Below are 18998 nucleotides of genomic sequence, written 5' to 3' on the forward strand. Positions count from 1 at the left end.
AACAAAACAAAACAAGAATTAATAGGATTGGGGGTGGCTAGGTGGCACAGTGGATAAAGCACCGGCCCTGGATTCAGGAGTACCTGAGTTCAAATCCGGCCTCAGATACTTGACACTTACTGTGTGACTTACTGTGTGACCCTGGGCAAGTCACTTAACCCCCATTGCCCTGCAAAAAAAAAAAAATAAGAAGAATTAATAGGATTTTATACATAAATTATATTGATAATGGTAAAGAAAGAAAAATTATTTTCCCGTTTTTAAAGTATCTGTCTGATAATATTAAAAGGCAAGAGCATTCATTTCACAGTTGGACCCTCATATTTTGTGTGTGTGTGTGTGTGTGTGTGTGTGTGTGTGTGTGTGTGTGTGTGTGTGTGTGTGTGTGTATGAGGCAATTGGGGTTAAATGACTTGCCCAGGGTCACACAGCTAGTGTCAAATGTCTGAGGCTGGATCTGAACTCAGATCCTCCTGACTCCAGGGCCAGTGCTCTATCCACTGTGCCACGTAGCTGCCCCCCCCCATAAATTTTTGTTTTGTTTTGTTTTTTTGATGAGGCAATTGGGGTTAAGTGACTTGCCCAGGGTCACACAGCTAGTAAGTGTCAGCTGTCTGAGGTCAAATTTGAACTCAGTTCCTTCTGACTCCAGGGCTGGTGCTCTATCCACTGCACCATCTAGCTGTCAAGCCCCCCATATATTTTTAAAAGATTTTATATCAGGTACAGGATTTAGGTAAGGTTAGAAACAGGACATGGAATATATAAACTGAAATTCTCTGAAGTTTCCAGACTGGAGAACCAAATTTAATTGATTGTACTAAATTATATTAAGTCTTGTTACTAGGAGAATTATCTAGGAACATCTAGGTTTAGAACCAGAGATGGAGAACCCCTGTCAGAGCCATCCTCAGAATAAGGCCTATTGCCCCAGAAAAGATATTTGAAGATCAGATAACTACATGAGACATCTGGGACTCAAAATGAGTTTATTAAATAGACATTGAAAATGAGTCACTAGGATACAAGGAGACTTGATGTTAGTTAATATTGGTGATAATTATTGCATTCCTTTGGTCTTTTGTTTCAAGATGTTTTATGTTTGTTTCTTGGTTACCTTGGTGACATGTGAATCTCCCCTCTCAAAACTAGCCCTCTAAGTAGTTTGATTGCATTGGCATCTGCATGGCTAGGAAACTGGACCATCTCTATGTGCAATCTCCATTGTTTCTAAGGGCTCCCTCCTGCCAGGTCCTTCTGACTTTTCCCACAGCTGCCACCTTGTAGGTATGTACTCTTGGATCATCTGAAGAAAGCCCCTGTTCCTGAGTGAATGGCAGAACCCTCCAGGGACCTTAAGATCATACTGACTCAGAAGCAGCGGACACCCAGATGAGGCAGCTGTCCCAAGATTGCAGACAAAGGCTGAATATGCCATCCTAGTTTTTTCGTCTTCCCTTTTGTTATGTGCCCAGTCATCAAGGCCCTGTTGGCATTTTCTCCCTCTACATTCTTGCTCCACCCCTCCCCCTTTTCTTCTTGCAAGCAAATAAATGATACCTGGGACACACTTTCCTAACAGGTCCCCTCAAGGAACTGACCCCCTGGGCAGCATTTCATCCTGACCCAACTGGCCTTTTGTGGTTATTGGCCAGAAGGATAAGGGCTCTTTCAGACCCTCTCTCCCTTAGGCCAAAAGGGGGGAAATGGCAAATTAAAACTTAGACCCCCTGTTTTCCAGAGCTAAGGCCCAGCAAGCAAGCTGTGCCCCAGCTTGGCAGGACCACAATCCTTTGTGATCATCCTTTAGATGATCTCACCCTCTGTCCTAATCACATAGATGAAATGGAGATATTTTATGCTTGCTAACTGCCATGCTGAAGCGCTCTCTCTGCTTTCTCTACCACGTGGCCTAAGACCACGAGAAGTTGGGGAGATTCGTGGTCAATCCTTTACTACCATAACATTAATAAAATAATATGCCTACCCAAAATTGAAATAGTAATAGTAATTAATTTTAGAAAACACAGTATTGAAACTGGGAATCTAATGGGTTGGAGACGGGAGGGGAAGGCGTTGCCGGTGCCGATTATAGAAAGGGAGGCCCTGCCAGACCCAACACCCCTCTCTGTGTGGCCAGAGTGGCAGAGGCAGCAGCCTGGCCCGGCCTGGGCGCCACCCCCTTTAGCTAGCCCCAAGTTGTCAATCTTTTCCTAAATCCCCGCCCGAGCGAGGCAAGTCCTGCCAAGAGAGGCCCGGGAGTGGGAGGGCGAAAAGAGAACTCTCCTCCCGCATTCCTGATCCCTCTTCCTGCTCCTTCCCCCCCTTCTCTTCCTCTTTGGCTACGTGGTGGTCGCCCGGGCCGACACCCCGACAGTCAGGCGGGGACCCTCCGTGGGGTGGGGAGAGGGGGCAAGCCTGGGCTCCACGGTGGGAGGACAAAAACTCTTCCTGCCCCTTTGTCCCACCCCTCCCCTTCCCCTTTCCTCTTTGGCTACGTGGTGGTCGCCCAGACTGACACCCCGACAGTCGGGAAGGCAGGCCCCGTGGGGGCGGGGAGAGGGGTGAGCCCTCGGGGTCCGGAGTGGGAGGCAAGTTCGGTGGGGTCGGAGAAGGCTGCTGCTGAACAGGGCAGCCGCGGCGGCGGGATGGGGCGGGGCGCCAGCGGCCGGACCCCCGGACTCGGGGCGGCGGTGGGCGCGGGGCGAGCCCTGCTCTGCGCCCTGTGCTTCTGCTGCTCCCTGAGCCCGGGACGGGCGCAGTACGAGCGCTACAGCTTCCGCAGCTTCCCCCGGGACGAGCTGATGCCCCTGGAGTCCGCCTACAAGTACGGCCTGGACCAGTACGGCCACGAGAACTGGGCCGAGAGCGTGGGCTACCTGGAGATCAGCATGCGCCTGCACCGCCTGCTGCGGGACAGCGAGGCTTTCTGCCACCTCAACTGCAGCACCGTGCGCATGGACAGGGCCCGGGCCGCGCCCGCGCCGGGGCCGAGCCCCGACCCTCAGCCCCAGGACAGGTTCGCCGGCTTCCCCGAGCTGCGCCTCTTTGGGGACCTGCTGCACCGTGCGAGGTGCCTTAAGCGCTGCAAGCAGGGGCTCCCCGCCTTCCGCCAGTCGCAGCCCAGTCGCGAGGTGCTGGACGAGTTCCAGAGGCGGGAGCCCTACAAGTTCCTCCAGTACGCCTACTTCAAGGTAAGCCCGCCCCCGGGCCCGCCCCGCCCTCCTTTCCTGCGAACGCCCCGCCCACCCTCCTCATCCCCCCCAGACCCACTCCCTGGGTTTTAACTATAGAGCTGGAAGGGTCTTTGAGTCTAAACTCGTTTTACAGGTGAGGAAACTGAGGCTCACCCAGATAATGTCCAGAAAACCTTCAACTGTCTATTTTCTAAAAATTCTCTTTTAAAATTTCGAATGTGGCAATCATTTAACAAACGCAAACGTTTCAACATACTTTCGTTCCTACCCCCCTCCTCCATCCCCAGTACTGTAACCATAATCAAATCATCTTAATAACTCACATAATGACTGCCTTTGCTTGGAAGGGTGTGCCGATTTGTTCCCCTCAGGCTACACCAAAAATTGCCTTCTTGGGGTTGGGCTTGTCTAGTCTTGTCTCTATTTTTAATTTGTTACCTCAGAGGGTAACCCTGTGTTTTTTATTTTGTAAAAGCTTCATTCATTCATTCATTCATTCACTCACTCATTCATTCAATAGCAGTCTTCCTACATTACTTATCCTAAAATCATAGCTCCAAAAATGAAGGGAATGCATAGGCCAAGAGAGTGTTAAGTGATTTACCGAAGGCCACCGGGCTAGTGCCTGATGACGGATTTTAACTCAGCTTCCTCTGACCTGTAAGCCAGTGCTCTTTCCCCTCTTTCCTCTTGTCTGAGTGATTTCTTGGTTTATTTATTTATTTGTTTGTTTTTTGCAGGGCAATGGGGGGTAAGTGACTTGCCCAGGGTCACACAGCTAGTAAGTGTCAAGTGTCTGAGGCCAAATTTGAACTCAGGTACTCCTGAATCCAGGGCTTTATCCACTATGACACCTAGCTGCCCCCAGTAATTTCTTATGAATTCAAATCAACCCCAGAAGTGCATTTGCCTTTACAGAATCTCAGAAGAGACCTCAGAAACCATCTAGTCCAAACTGCCTGAACAAAAAATCCCATCTCCATCTCTCAGGCTTTTCCTTTCTCACCAACCCCCAGGTCCATGCTCAAGTTATTGTTTCAGCTTCCAGCACTGGCACAATCCAGTTGTCCTTGTCCATTCTCTTTCAGTTTAATTCCATTCATTTCTTTCTTTTTTTTTTTTTTCAGTGAGGCAATTGGGGTTAAGTGACTTGCCCAGGGTCACACAGCTAGTAAGTGTTAAGTGTCTGAGGCCGGATTTGAACTCAGGTACTCCTGACTCCAGGGCAGGTGTTCTATCCACTGCACCATCTAGCTGCCCCAAATTCCATTCATTTCAAGATGCATTTCTTACAGACCATGTACAAGGTACTGCAAAACCCTACATTTCTCCAACACAATAGTCTCTCTGCTATTAGCCTTCCTAGTAGTCCGTTTGGCCTTCAAAACCCTTTATAACCTGTCCCCTCCCTAGTTTTCCAGCCATTTCATACCTCAGTCCTCTCCACATACTCTTGGATCCAGTGACTCTGGCCCCTTTGTTACCCCTTGCATAAGAAACTCCATCTCCCAACTCTGGGCATGGTCACTTGCTGTTTCCCATGCCTGGAATTCTCTTCATCCTCTCTGTCTTCTGAATTCCATCAAATCCCAGCTAAATTCCCATCTTCTGTCCCGATTAATGCTAGTGCCTTACATCTGTTGATTAGTTCTAGTTTGTCCTGTATATTTAGCTTGTTTGCATATACTTGTATGATGTCCCATCCATTAGATTATGAGCACTTTGAGAACTGGGACTGTCTATTGCCTTGCCCCAGTGCTAAGCACAATGCCTGGCACATAGTAGGTGCTTAATAAATGTTTATGGTTTATGGACTGAGTTCTGACTGTACAGCATTTTGTCTTGGATCTCTCCTTTGCCCCTATCAACCCCTTCCCCCCCCAATTAAAAAAAACTCCTCAAGGTCAGGAATTGTGTAATTATTTTTTTTAATCTCAAAGTGACTGGCACAGTGTTTTTCCATATTTTAGATACCTAAACAATGTTTGTTGAATTTCCTTTTTTTTTTTTTTTTTGTGAGGCAATTGGGGTTAAGTGACTTGCCCAGGGTCACACAGCTAGTAAGTGTCAAGTGTCTGAGGTCAGATTTGAACTCAAGTCCTCCTGAATCCAGGGCCGGTGCTTTATCCACTGCACCACCTAGCTGCCCGAAATGTTTGTTGAATTGACTTGAACAACCAATGGTTGTCTCACGTTTGCTCTAAGCCCTCTGGTGACAAAGAACTATGTGTAAATTATCATGTTTTCTTCTCCTTTTCTATGTTTTCTCCTGTCTTGATAAACACTGGCTAAATAATGCCTTCATTATTCTGCCTGTAACTTGAGACCTTTTGGCAGTTTTCTAGGAATTGACAAATCCCACAGGTTCAGGGTTGTACATCTACTAAAGCTCAGGGAGGCATTTACCTGGTGGGTCTTTCCAGGGGATCCCTTTCCAAGAAGTGAAACTATCTGCTATTCTTATTTGAAGCAGCAGAGGTTACTTTCTGCCATTGTCTTCTCCAGGAAATGAAAGGTGGGCAGTTTCTTAGATGAAATTATTGTCAATTACTTAACATTCAATACACCTAGTATATGAATTTTTAAAAAAAATTTTTCTTATTGAATAGAATTTTATTTTCCAAGATATATGTAAAAACAGATTTTAACATCAATTTTTTTTAAACTTTGTGTTCCAACTTCTCTTCCTCCTCCATTCCCACCCCCCACCCACTAGAATTCAAGCATTTCAAAATAAGTTATACACAAGTAGTCATGGAAAACATTCCCACATTAGCTAGGTTGTGAGAGAAAACAGTCAAAAAAACCCCCAAACTTGATTTTGAGGAATTGTCAAAGAGGAGAAAAAAAATGGAAAAAAAATGTGTTTCCATCTGTTTTCAGATACTATCAGTTCTTTCTCTGTAGATGGGTTGCCATTTTCATAAGTCTTTCAGGGTTATACTGGATCATCGCCTTGCTGAAAATAACCACATGCTTCCCAGCAGATCATCTTACACTATTGCTGTTATTTTGTATGTAGTACATTGGTGCCCCGTTTTTGAGATAGAAGAGGGAGACATCCAAGTTTCTTTAGTAGCCTGCTTCTTGTTTAGATTCATCTGAATATAGACCTCATACAATTTTGCTGATGACAAGGGTAAAGTTCAATCCAGATGCAAACATGTTTTCTTAAGGAGTCCTAAAACAGTTTAAACAAATGTGTTTATCTAGAAGTGAAGATGTAATGCTTAGTGCTAATTGTTGATCATATTTGACCCAGTTAATGCCAATAATGCCAGTGCTGGAAAATATTGGTATTTAACAAACAACTATTCTCAAAAACAATGGGTTGACATCCATGATGGGTGGTGGCTCTCAGCCTGAATTTCAGCAATGTTATCAAAAAGAATGCACACTTACAGAGTTATGCTAATTCAAATTTCAGGTGGTTAGACTCTACTAATTTATTTGTATAAATTAATATAGTAAAAATTTCCTTAATAACGATCTCACATGGGTCGGGGCATTTCATTCTATGGCTACATGTTGGATGTCCAGAATTTAGAGCATAATTTTACTATTTGTTTTTTTTTGAGGGCAATGAGGGTTAAGTGACTTGCCCAGGGTCACTCAGCTAATGAGTGTTAAGTGTCTGAGGTCGGATTTGAACTCAGGTCCTCCTGAATCCGGGGCCAGTGTTTTATCCACTGCGCCACCTAGCTGCCCCTATTTTTTAAAAAGGATTATTGAAGCTTATTTTAATATGGTCGGTTAAATAGCATTTATTTTTGTTGTTGTTCAGTCATTTCAGTTGTATCCGACTCTCTGTGACCCTATTTGGGGTTTTCTTGGTGGTTTGCTATTTCTTTCTCCAGCTCATTTTACAGATGAGGAAACTGAGGCGAATAGAGTTCAGTGACTTGTCCAGGGTCACACAGCTAGTAAGTGTCTGAGGCCAGATTTGAACTCTTCTTCCTGACTCCAGGCTCAGCATTCTATCCACTGTACCACCTAGCTGCACAGCATATATTTAGCACCAACTACATACCAGGAACTGTGCTAAGCACTAGTACAGCAGAAAAAGCACTGACACTGGAATCGGAGGACCTAAGTTTGAACTGTGTCTCTGATGTTTAGTATCTGGGTGACCTGGACCACGTCTTCTAAACTTCATGGGTCTTTGTTTACCCATCTATAAAACAAACAGGTTGGACCAGCAGTCTTCTGAGGTCCCTCTAGATTTTTGATCCCCTAATGTGGGCAATAGAGATTCTTTCATTCTGTCTTACCCATGTGCACGAACAGGCCAAACAGCTTTGAGGAATTAGAAAGCTCTTCCTGGGGGTTCTGCAGTGTCCCGGGCTTGCTGAATCATCCTCATGCCATACAGGAACAGGACCATCCCCAGGGAAGCCCTTTTCAACCTGGCCTCTGTGCTGGATGCCCTCTAATAAAATGGTGAATGCCTTTGATGAACCTCCATCTTCTCTTTTTATGCCTTGTTTGCTACTCATTACCAGAAGGTCATCGAACCAGATTATTTATGTTGTTCCGTCTAAGGAATCCCGAATGATTTGTTTGTATGGTTAGGAGACACCTTATCGTAAAAGAACATGATGTAGCAGGAATACCACCATCTCTGAAGAACTAAAGATAAGTAGCACCCAGAGGGCAGCAGGCATGGTGGTGGTATGCTGTTTCTCATAACCAACAAAGAACTCTGAAGAAGGTCACAAGTAAAAGATGTCACTTAGGCACTGTGTGACAGACAAGAAGAGAAATGGGCTGGTCATATGACAACAGTGAGGGATGACAGGTAGAGAACGGACAAGTGAGGAGGACCTCCGGAGCATTGGGGGGGGGGTGAACTTTTGGGAGGACATGGCCAAGAATCAGCTGGGATGGGCAGGCACAGATGGATGGCAATCTGCATCATTGATGAGAGTTCCTGAATGGATGAGATCACCGATCTATTTGAGTTTATGCTTCTGGAAGCTTTGCCTTCATGACATATTGTTGGCTGTATCTCTCACTTATTGGATGTCTGGCCCCTGATGAGCATTGGGGTACTTTTCATCAAAGCCTACTCTTCCTTTGGGGAAATAAACCATGTTTTGTTACAAATGGCTTTATAATGATGCACTTTTCTGGACTACCCTGGTATGCAAAGTGAGATTTGCCTTGTGTGTGTGTGTGTGTGTGTTTTTAAATAAGACTTGTTTTTTAATAGTATACATTGGTTTTATACTTTTATATCATAGTATACACAGTCATTTCTAAACACAACCAAACTCATTCTTTTTGTTTGTTTGTTTTGTGGGGCAATGAGGGTCAAGTGACTTGCCCAGGGTTACACAGCTAGTAAGTGTCAAGTGTCTGAGGCTGGATTTGAACTCAGGTCCTCCTGAATCCAGAGCCAGTGCTTTATCCACTGTGCTAACCAGCTGCCCCATACCAAATTCATTTAGAAACTAACTGTCCCTTCTGACAGAGAACAAAGTTAAGTAAAAATAAGCAGTGCACTAACCAGATATGAAAATGTATGTGATGACTAATATGGAAACGTTTTAAATGACTACATATGTATAATCTATATTGAATTGCTTACCTTCTCAAGGGCTGGGGTAGGGAGGAAGGGAGAGAATTTGAAACTCAAAGTTTTAAAAATAGATGTTAAAATTGTTTTTACATATAATTGTGGAAAAATAAAATACTTTAAAAAAAGAAAAGAAAGAAAATGTATGTGCTTTCTAACCCTACAGTTTGCTTGCTTTTTTGCCAAGAGAAATAGGCATTTTTCTTTAATATATACTGCATTGTGTCCTCCCACAGAGACTCTGTATACTATATTGTATCTTTAACAAAGAGGGAAGTGAGTATTGGAGAGGAAACAGTTAACTGGCATCTTTGAGGGAACTTGTGGGAGGCATTGAAAGGGGAATAACATAATGTTTTTCCTGAAGAGACTTGGAGAGTTCTTTGTAATGGAGAAAGAGTCTATGAGAGGGGCAGCTAGGTGGTACAGTGGATAGAGCATCCGCCCTGGAGTCAGGAGGACCTGAGTTCAAAACCGACCTTAGACACTTGACACTTACTAGCTGTTGTGAGACTTAAAATTGGATATTAGATCATAAATCTCCCCTCTTTAACCTTTCCCTTAATTTATCTCCCAGACTAGTAAATGGAAGAAACCTCTGGTCTATAGTTAGAGCTTTTATTGTGTGGTAGTTACCAGGTGATGTTGATTAGAGGGATAGGAAAGTAGAAATACAAAACAAATAGTCTTAAGTCTAAGCTTAGTCTATATTCCGTATAAAACTCACCAAAAGCCCAAGGCCACCTTTGGGGAGGAGAGAGCCGAGTCAAGTCAAGCACGTGCTGCTAACGGCGAGCCGGGCTGCATCCAACTCCAGTCTGCGTCTATCTGTGTGTCGCGCCAGTCATCGGACCAGGAAAGCAGGCAAGAGATCCCACTTCCATTCTCTCCTTGCCTTTTAAGCTCGCACCCCAGAAGTGGAGTGCTTAGTAGCTGGGCTGGCGTGTGTAGCCCATGCACGGCCGCTGTTGGTCTCCTCCCCGAAAGGGTGGTCCTTTAAAAAACTGGCGTCTTTCTGTATTCACTAACCGACTGTTAAAAAACTTTTTACCACATTGTGTGACCCTGGGCAAGTCACTTAACCCCAATTGCCTCACTAAAAAAAAAAAAAACCCAAGAAACAAAAACAACAAAAAAGAGTCTATGAGATATTACAATTAACTACCATGGATAAATGAATACATATAGGACTTAGAAGGTTAACTGTCACATCTAAGAGTCTGAAGAGTTGTTTTGAGGGAAGTGAACTGAACTGCTATTTTGGAGGGAGAGAATCAAATTGTATTTCATGCCTGATGAGAAGTGAACTGAGTTAACTTTAATTTTGTGGGAAAAAACCCTTCTGTAGAGAAAATACTTTTTTTTTCTTAACTGTATTTTATTTTATTTTTTCCAATTATGTAATTTTTTTAAATATTCCAATTATTTTCCAATTATATTCCAAGTAAATTATATCTCCAATGATACATATTTCTAATTTTTCCAATTATATACTTTTCAATTATTGTTTTTCCAATTTATTCCAATTCCCAATTATAGTTTCCGGTTATGTAAAGATAGTTTCCAACATTCATTTTTGTGAGATTTTTGAGTTCCAAGTGTTTCTCCCTCCCCCATGCTAGCAAGCAATCTGATATAGGTTATACAGTACAGTCATGTTAAACATATTTCCACATTAGTCATGTTGGGAGAAGTTCTGAGAATTCCTGAGAGACCTTAATTGGCATTCCTGGGAGGACCAAACTGCTGGCCTATTTTGGAGGGGTCCATAGTTACAGCTCTTTGTGGGAAGTCACTTCTGGTTGTGTTTTCCTCAAAGCCAATGCATTGTGTAAATGTGTGTAGCCCATTATGGATTCTGGAGAGCCTTACCTCAACTCCCACTCATAGGTAGGGTGCCCCCAGTGCAAGGATACTTCTTGCTTCTAGGGGTGCTGCTGACACTTTTTTTTTTTTTGTGAGGCTCAAATGAGTTAATAGTTGTAAAGCATTTCACACAGTGCCTGACTCAAAGTAGGCACTCAATAAATCCTTTTTCCGTTTTCCCTGGTTCTGTTGTTATCTTTTGTAAAAGATAATTGACATTAATTATGGGGTACAAATAACTGGGTCAACAAATGATATCAAGAAAGTACTAACTATAACTGTCCATTGATATTAAGGCAAACAGATTAGAAAGGGGCATTGGAAAGGTCCCCAAAACTCTGGCTCTAATAGATCTGGGCAGTTTTCATTTACGATTTCTTGAAATTTAGGCTTTTTTTAAAAAATCATGTTTTGTAGGGATTACAATGAATCCCTAATTCATCTCTCCTTGACCTGTTTTCTAGACTAGTTGTTTTTTTAATTTTAGATTTCTTCTGTTTCATTAATAGGAACAATGAGTAGATTAAAAACCTTGTTGTTGTGTTTGAGTTGATTTTTTAGGGGGAGGCAACGAGGGTTAAGTGACTTGCCCAAGGTTACACAGCTAGTAAGTGTAAAGTGTCAGAGGCCGGGACTCAGGTCCTCCTGAATCTAGGACCGGTGCTTTATCCACTGTGCCAACTAGCTGCCTAATTTTAGATTTCTTACATTTTCTTCTATTTAAATTTTTTTCTAATTTCTTAGAATCTCAAGGATTCATTGATTTCTGTTTTTTTATTCTAATTTTCAGGGAATCTGTTACTTGGGAAAGTTTTACTACTTTTTCTTCAAAGATACTTATTCTTCCTCCAACTCTTTCCTCAAGATCTTTTATTTCAGTTGTTTTTAATCTCATAGTTCATTTCTTCTATGTATTCATGTAGTCCTTGTGGAAAATCCTCCTTTTCTTTTTGAGTCTCTGCTTACAACTGTTTTGGAGTTATTCTCTCCTCTTTTGGGGGGTGATATTTATATTTGCAATAATTTTAAAAAACTTTTGGTAGGTGTCTTCTTCAGTTTACTCATCTTTCGTTCCCAGAATGGGGCTTTGTGCCAGGGCCAACCACTGCCCACTGTTGCACTTTTGGGTGGGTGATTGACCCTGTTTGGTATCGACCTGAGTCATCTGAGTTATTGTGCTAACCTTTTCCTCCTGGGGTTACCCTCCCATGGGTCTTTGAGGTTCACAGTGCTGGATGTTCAGTGTTCTTATCCCACCTCAGGACAGGGTTATGTGGACCTCAAAGCCTTGGAATGTTCTGATTCATGCTACATTTGCATTGGCTGTGGAAGCTCCCTGGCACTTCTAAGGGATCCGGTTTGATTTTATAACCAGTCTAAAGCTTTATTGGGGGAGCCTCCCCAATCATTTTGCTGCATCTTACAAAGTGCCTGCAGGTAACACATTTCTCTGACCCTTATTCTTTGACTTCTTTGTTAAAATTGGTACTGGCTTTACTAGCAGTACTCTATCCTATTGTTTGTGGGCTGCTGGTTGACTTTTTGTGTACTTCTGGATTTCAAGAAGTCACCTTAGTTTCTCTTTGGCTTTTTTGATCATTATTGAGTCTGGTATGGATTTGAGGTTCTTATTGTGGGGGAACTGGGCCACTGGCTTCTGGCCAGGCAGTCACCTTGGTCAGAAGGGGTTTTTGTAGGAGTCCTAAGCATTCCAGTCCAACCACAGAGATGGATACACTTTGTTGGAGTGATCGTAGACAGTGACGTCAGAGAGTATATATTCTTGATCCATTTATTCATTCATCAATGAATAAATATCTACTATAGGGAGAGGACTGAGCTAGGCAGTGAAAGAGATAAAAAGTTTATATAAAAAGTAATCTCTGCCCTTGTGAAATTTAATACCCCAATAAAAGAATATCCTGATGAAAACCAGATCACAAGATTGTAGGATTTAGAGGGTTGGGTGTTTTTTTATGTTTGTTTGGTGTGGGTTTTTTTTTGGGGGGGGTATAGGATTTAGAACTGGAAGGGACTTTAGTGATTATCTAGTCTTTTATTTTTAAAAATTTACTGGGGGGGGGGCAGCTAGGTGGCGCAGTGGATAGAGCACTGGCCCTGGAGTCAGGAGTACCTGAGTTCAAATCCAGCCTCAGACACTTGACACTTACTAGCTGTGTGACCTTGGGCAAATCACTTAACCCTCATTGCCCCACAAATTTTTTTTTTTTTAATTACTAAAATTTTTAGCTTTTGTTTTTAACCCTACCTTCATTTCCAACTATATCACTCACCTACTCAGGGACTCATCCTTTGGAAAAAAAGGCAAAAGGAAAGAGGGCAGAAAAACAAAACAAAAAAATTTAGCAAAACTAAGCAATTGAGCCTGAAAGTCTATTCCACATCCCTAGTCCCTCACCTCTATAAAGACCAGAGGGAGATACATTTTCTCATCTTTTTTCTAGGGCCAATGTATTTCATTTTTACTCTTCTGGAATTACTTTATGCTTTGTGGTTTGTAAAAATTCCTTTCTTGAAAACCTAAACCAAGAATATGTCTTATACTGTGGTGGACCCATAAGCAGGTCTAACCAACAGCCAGTCAACCCTTAACTCTGTTGCAATGTCTCTACCATCTGTCATCAGTTGAGTATGGATTTGTGTTTCTACTAATCAGATCACAGGATTTGTATGCCTCCATTTTCTTACTCCCCCTTCCCATAGAGAATATGCTATATCTCATTGTCACCTTTGTCAGTGTCATTAATTTATAACCCACTTACTCAAAGTTCTTTTTTTGTTTGTTTGTTTTTTGGTGGTGCAATGAGAGTTAAATGACTTGCCCAGGGTCACACAGCTAGTAAGTGTCTAGTGTCTGAAGCCGGATTTGAACTCAGGTCCTCCTGAATCCAGGGCTGGTGCTTTATCCACTGTGCCACCTAGCTGCCCCCTACTCAAAGTCTTAAAAGAAGTACTACATGAAAGTTAACATCAATGTATCCTTAGTCCATTATCCTTCCATCTGTCATTTGCAGCAAGTGGAGAAAAGTCTGAAGGTACAGTTTCCATTTTAAGCCAGGAGTTGCTAAGGGTTTTCACTCTGACCTTTTCAGTCTACCTAGGCAGATCGATTCCATGTTGATGCAACCCTGGAGCTCTAAGTGTCCTGAAAATCTCTCCCAAAGGCACTATGGAGTTGAGGAAGCAGTATTGCACCCGGTGATACATTTCTCCTTCCTCCATCTCCAGTTTTCTGTTCTATTGAGTACATGCATATAATTGTATCTTCTTTCCTTTTGAACCAAATAAGTCTGGGGAAGCCAGGAGTGGGTGGGTGGTGGAGGTAGAGTGTTCTCCATGATATGTTGACTGCTGGCATATCATAGTTCTGCCAAAAAAGAAAATAAAATGAGGGTGGGGCTGGGGAGAGGCCGTCAGGGACTCAAGCACCATTTCCCCATTTTTCCTTTCATGTTCAAACTCAGTCCCCGTGTAAGTGCCTCACCCTGGCTTTCTTTGTCATATCCCTGTGACTGTGTGGGAGGGACACTAGTGCTCCAGTTTGACTACGAGAAGGACCTTTGTATGGAGGGGCCCCAGGCAGGGCTGGAATGGGGTCCAGGGTGCTCTTTTTTCTGGACCCCAGAATTCTCCATTTCCAACGTGGGTCCTCCATTTAATTCAGCTGAGTGTGAAAATAGGTTAGGGTGATGGCTAAAGCGAAATCTTGTTATTGACTCCAAAGCCCAGAAAGGGTTTCTCTCCACAAAGCCAATGAATGGCTAGAGAAGGGGATGATTAGAGTCCCTTTTCATATTGTTATCCCAAACTTCCTCTTATTCCTGACATCACTTGAATTTGGTTGTCTTAAGGTTCTGGGAGGAACTCTGTAAACAGGTCTCATAGGGGTAGCCCAATTGCCTTTGCTCTCCCGTCTAATGAGACTTAGGAAAACTTTCATCTTTTTAGGACAGGTCTGGTTTTTACAAAGTTTGTTTCTTATAGTTAATCACATATATGCCTTGGGCTCAACTTCCTTGGTAGGAGGTGCTTTTATTTGGGCCAAAGAATGGGGACATTTCTCAGGGGATCTCCAACTTCTGTTTGAGAAGGTTTCTTTACTGTCAACCTTATCGATCAGTCACAGGACAGATACTGGGACCAGTTTAGTCCCTTACATAAGGTGAAGATAAGGTTTCTGGGTGCCATGACTTCTCACTACATTTCACCCTCTCCTACTGTCTTATGTCCTGAGGTTTTGATAGGTTACTAAGAGAGTTCTCCTCTGGTCTCATTTCTTTCTTTCTTTCTTTCTTTAATAATAAACATTTTTATTTATAGTTTTGGGTTCTAATTTTTATCCCTCGTTCCTTCTTCCCCATACCCCAGATAGCAAGCAATCAGATATGGCTTATACATATATGATTATGTAAAACATTACCATATTTGTCATTTTGTACATTGATTAAAAGAAAAAAAATGAGAGAAAGTGAAACATAGCGTGCTTCAGTCTGTTCCATCAATGTCAGTTCTTTCTTTGGAGGTGGATAGTGTGTTTCATCAATAGTCTTTTAGGATTGTCTTAGATCATTGTATTGTTGAGATCTCATTTCACTGGTGGTTCTGGAACTGTTCCTTCTTAGGAAAATCCATTAAGAGGCTATTTGGTTCCAATATTCTAGATATCCCCTCAAAAATAAAGGAGTTTCTCCTTAAGTTAAGGGGGAATTCTGGTATGCTGACTTTTGTGTAATGGGTCAGGCTCACATGATGAGGCTGGCTCAATTCCACACAAGGTAATAGGACTTAAAGTTATATAGAATGGTAAAGAATTGAAAATTGAGGGGATGCCCATTAATTGGGGAATAACTAAACAAGTTGTGGTATATGAATGTAACGGAAGACTATTGTGCTGTAAGAATTGATGAGCAGGGGGCGGCTAGGTGGCACAGTGGATAAAGCACTGGCCCTGGATTCAGGAGGACCCGAGTTCAAATTCAGCTTCAGACACTTGACACTTACTAGCTGTGTGACCCTGGGCAAGTCACTTAACCCCCATTGCCCCGCAAAAAAAAAAAAAAAAATTGACAAGTAGACAGATTTCAGAAAAACTTGGAAAGACTTACATGAACTGATGCTGAGTGAAGTAAGAACAACCAAGAGAACACTGTACACAGTAACAACATTGTGTGCTGATCAACTGTGATAGACTTAGCTCTTCTCAGCAATACAACAATCCAAGACAATTCCAAAAGACTCATGATGGAAAATGGCCCCCCACATCCAGAGAAAGAACAATGGAGTCTGACTGCAGATTGAAGCATACTACTTTCACATTTTTTGTTTTTTTCTTTTTCTTTTGATTCTTTTCACACAACATGACTAATGTGGAAATATGTTTAACATAATTGTAATGTATAACCTATATCAGATTGCTTGCTGTCTTAGAAAGAGGTGAGGGGAGGGAGTGAGAGAGAAAAATTGTTAACTCAAAATCTTACAAAGATGAGTGTTGAGAACTATCTTTACATGTAATTGGGGAAAATAAAATACTATTTTTTAAAAAGTTATATAGGAACTAAGATACCATAGGTCAGAGTTCTTAACCTTTTTTATGTAATGGATGTCTTTGTCATTCTGGTGAAGGCTTATGGAACATATCTCAGATTATTTATTTTAAATACATAATATAAAATGCATAGAACTACAAAGGAAACCAGTTATATTAAAAGACAATTATTAAAGTTTAAAAAAAGTTCAAGAACCCAGGAAATGTGTTTGGCCTGATTTCACACATATAATTGATATCATACTGTTTGCCTTCTCACTGTGTGAGGGAGAGGGGAAGGGAGGGAGAAAAATTGGAAATCAACATTTAAAAAGAAAAGAATGCCAAAATAAATAAATAATAAATTGTGGGGGTGTCAAACATGAAAGGGAGGAAGAGAAATATGGGGATAGGCATTGAAGGCTGGCATATGTGAGCATGTTTGTACATAATATGAAAGAAGCTAGTATATAGGGGGAGATTGATGGGGGCAGGGATAATGATTGGGGTTACATGTAGGAATCAAGTAGAGAGGTTAGCCTTGGCAGGGGAGGAGGTCAGCTTATGCTTTGAAACTTGAGAAAGAAGAGGAAGACTGATAATTATATGTTTTATTGTGTGCAGTGGAGGAGGAGATGAGGTAGTGAGGTATAGTGGATAGTGATGTGGCCTAAAAAACGGACCTGGATTCAAGTCCCATCTCTGAGCCACACGGGCAGTGTGACCCTGGGCAAGTCACTTCTCCCCTCTAAGACCATAAGTCGTAAAGAAAATGCTGACCTGCTTTGATCAATGGAGTCTCCTCATTTGGAGATTTGCATAAAGTGAAAAAGAGTTGGAAGAGCTTTTGATGGGTGTCAAGTGTCTGAGGCTGGATTTGAACTCAGGCCCTCCTGCATCCAGGGCCAGTGTTTTATGAACTGCCAACCTAGCTGACCCTGGGAAGGTGTTTTATATATATATATGTGTGTGTGTGTGTGTGTGTATGTATATATGCATACATGTATATGTGTGTATGTATGTGTATGTATATTATATATATATATATATATATATATATATATATATATATATATATATATATATATATATATATATATATATATATATATATATATATATATATATATTTTGTGTGTGTGTGTGAGGCAATTGGGGTTAAGTGACTTGCCCAGGGTCACACAGCTAGTAAGTGTTAAGTGTCTGAGGTCGGATTTGAACTCAGGTCCTCCTGACTCCAGGGCCGGTGCTCTATCCACTGCGCCACCTAGCTGCCCCCAGAAGGTTATATTTTTAACAGGATAACTTTCCTACCAGAGCCATTTTGCCTCTGTGTAGGATCAGGGACGAGTCTTAGTGACTTAAGCTCAGAGCTTCAGTTCAGCTGCAGAAGAGGTGAATTGTGGCTGTGTGAACAGAGGCATTGTAGCATGCAGGAATATTTACTTTGGAGTCCTAAGGGGTCGGACTCAATGACTTCTCAGGTCCCTTCATAGCCTTGTTTTGTGTCATGCTGTCTGGTGAGGGTCTCTTTCAGTACTAAAGCTCTGACCTATGAGTTTGAAGTCTCTCCCAGCTCCTCCTTGGACCCTTCTACTTTCCAGACGTTTTAGCTATGCCATTGTCCGTTGCCCTAGAGCTCTTGGAAAATAAAGGGAGGGGCAGCTAGGTGGTACAGTGGATAGAACACCAGCCCTGGTGGTGCTGAGGACCTGAGGACCTGAGTTCAAATCTGCCCTTTAGACACTTAGTAGCCATGTGACTCTGGGTAAATCACTTAATCCCAATTGCCTAAAAAAAAGAGAAAGAGAGAAAGGGCAAACTTGCTGATGTGTATATGTGTATGCATGTGATTTTGTATATATGGGAAAGGGTGTGTACTCACTTCCTCTTTCTATGACTATATTTAGGGCTTGAGATAGAGGAAAGAAAAATCAGATTTGTTCCTTTCTCTTCTAGTTGTTTTTTTGTTGTTGTTGTTTGTTTTTGTTTTTGTTTTTGAGGAAAGAGGAAGGAAGAAAAGAAGATGGGACTCAAAAACAATTTCTGCCTCTAATTTTTTTTCCCCCAGTAGGTTCATAGATCTAGAACCCCAAAGGACCTTAGAAGTCATTCAGTCCAGCCCCTTATATTCTTCAGATAAGAAAACAGGTCTGGAATGTTAGAGTGACCTTCCCCAGGTCACAAAGGTAGTAAGCAGCAAAGCCAGGATTCAGGTTCAGGTCTGGTGACACCAAGTTCAACAATGCTTTCCGGGCAGCTAGGTGGCGCAGTGGATAGAGCACTGGCCCTGGATTCAGGAGTACCTGAGTTTGAATCCAGCCTCAGACACTTAACACTTACTAGCTATGTGACCCTGGGCAAGTCACTTAACCCCAATTGCCTCACACCAAAAAAAAAAGAAGAGAAAAACCAAGCTTCTACTAGTTAATCTCAGCAGTAAAAAAATTCTGATTCTTGGATATTGTATTTGTGCATCTTTATGAAATGGATGCCCTTGGAACATGCCAGATCTATTGCAGGTCCCTAGAAGTTACCATCATAACAAGGGTGTGTTGATGTTTCCTAGAAGCACTGATCCAGTATTGTTGTTTTGCAATATTCAGGGCCAGAGTCAATAAAGAGGACTTTCCCCCCCTTCTTTCTATTCCCTTAGGCAAACAATCTTCCAAAAGCCATTGCAGCAGCACACACCTTCCTTCTGAAGCACCCCAATGATGAAATGATGCTAAGAAATATGGCCTATTACAAGAGCATGCCCGGGGCTGAGGACTACATTAAAGACTTGGAAACCAAATCCTATGAGGTA

General features: G+C 42.3%; 1 protein-coding gene across 1 annotated transcript in view; it reads left to right on the forward strand.

The window, feature by feature from the left end:
- The first annotated feature begins 2258 nt into the window (after positions 1 to 2258).
- Positions 2259 to 18998, forward strand: part of LOC122728531 (cartilage associated protein) — a 56362-nt gene continuing 39622 nt past the window's right edge. Inside the window, exons 1-2 of the mRNA XM_043967209.1 lie at positions 2259 to 3194; positions 18846 to 18995. Coding sequence (XP_043823144.1) covers positions 2649 to 3194; positions 18846 to 18995 — 696 coding nt within the window. The 5' untranslated portion in view covers positions 2259 to 2648. The remainder of the gene's footprint in view (positions 3195 to 18845; positions 18996 to 18998) is intronic.

This window comes from Dromiciops gliroides, chromosome 5 (assembly GCF_019393635.1).
Source record: "Dromiciops gliroides isolate mDroGli1 chromosome 5, mDroGli1.pri, whole genome shotgun sequence".
NCBI classification, from domain to species: domain Eukaryota; kingdom Metazoa; phylum Chordata; class Mammalia; order Microbiotheria; family Microbiotheriidae; genus Dromiciops; species Dromiciops gliroides.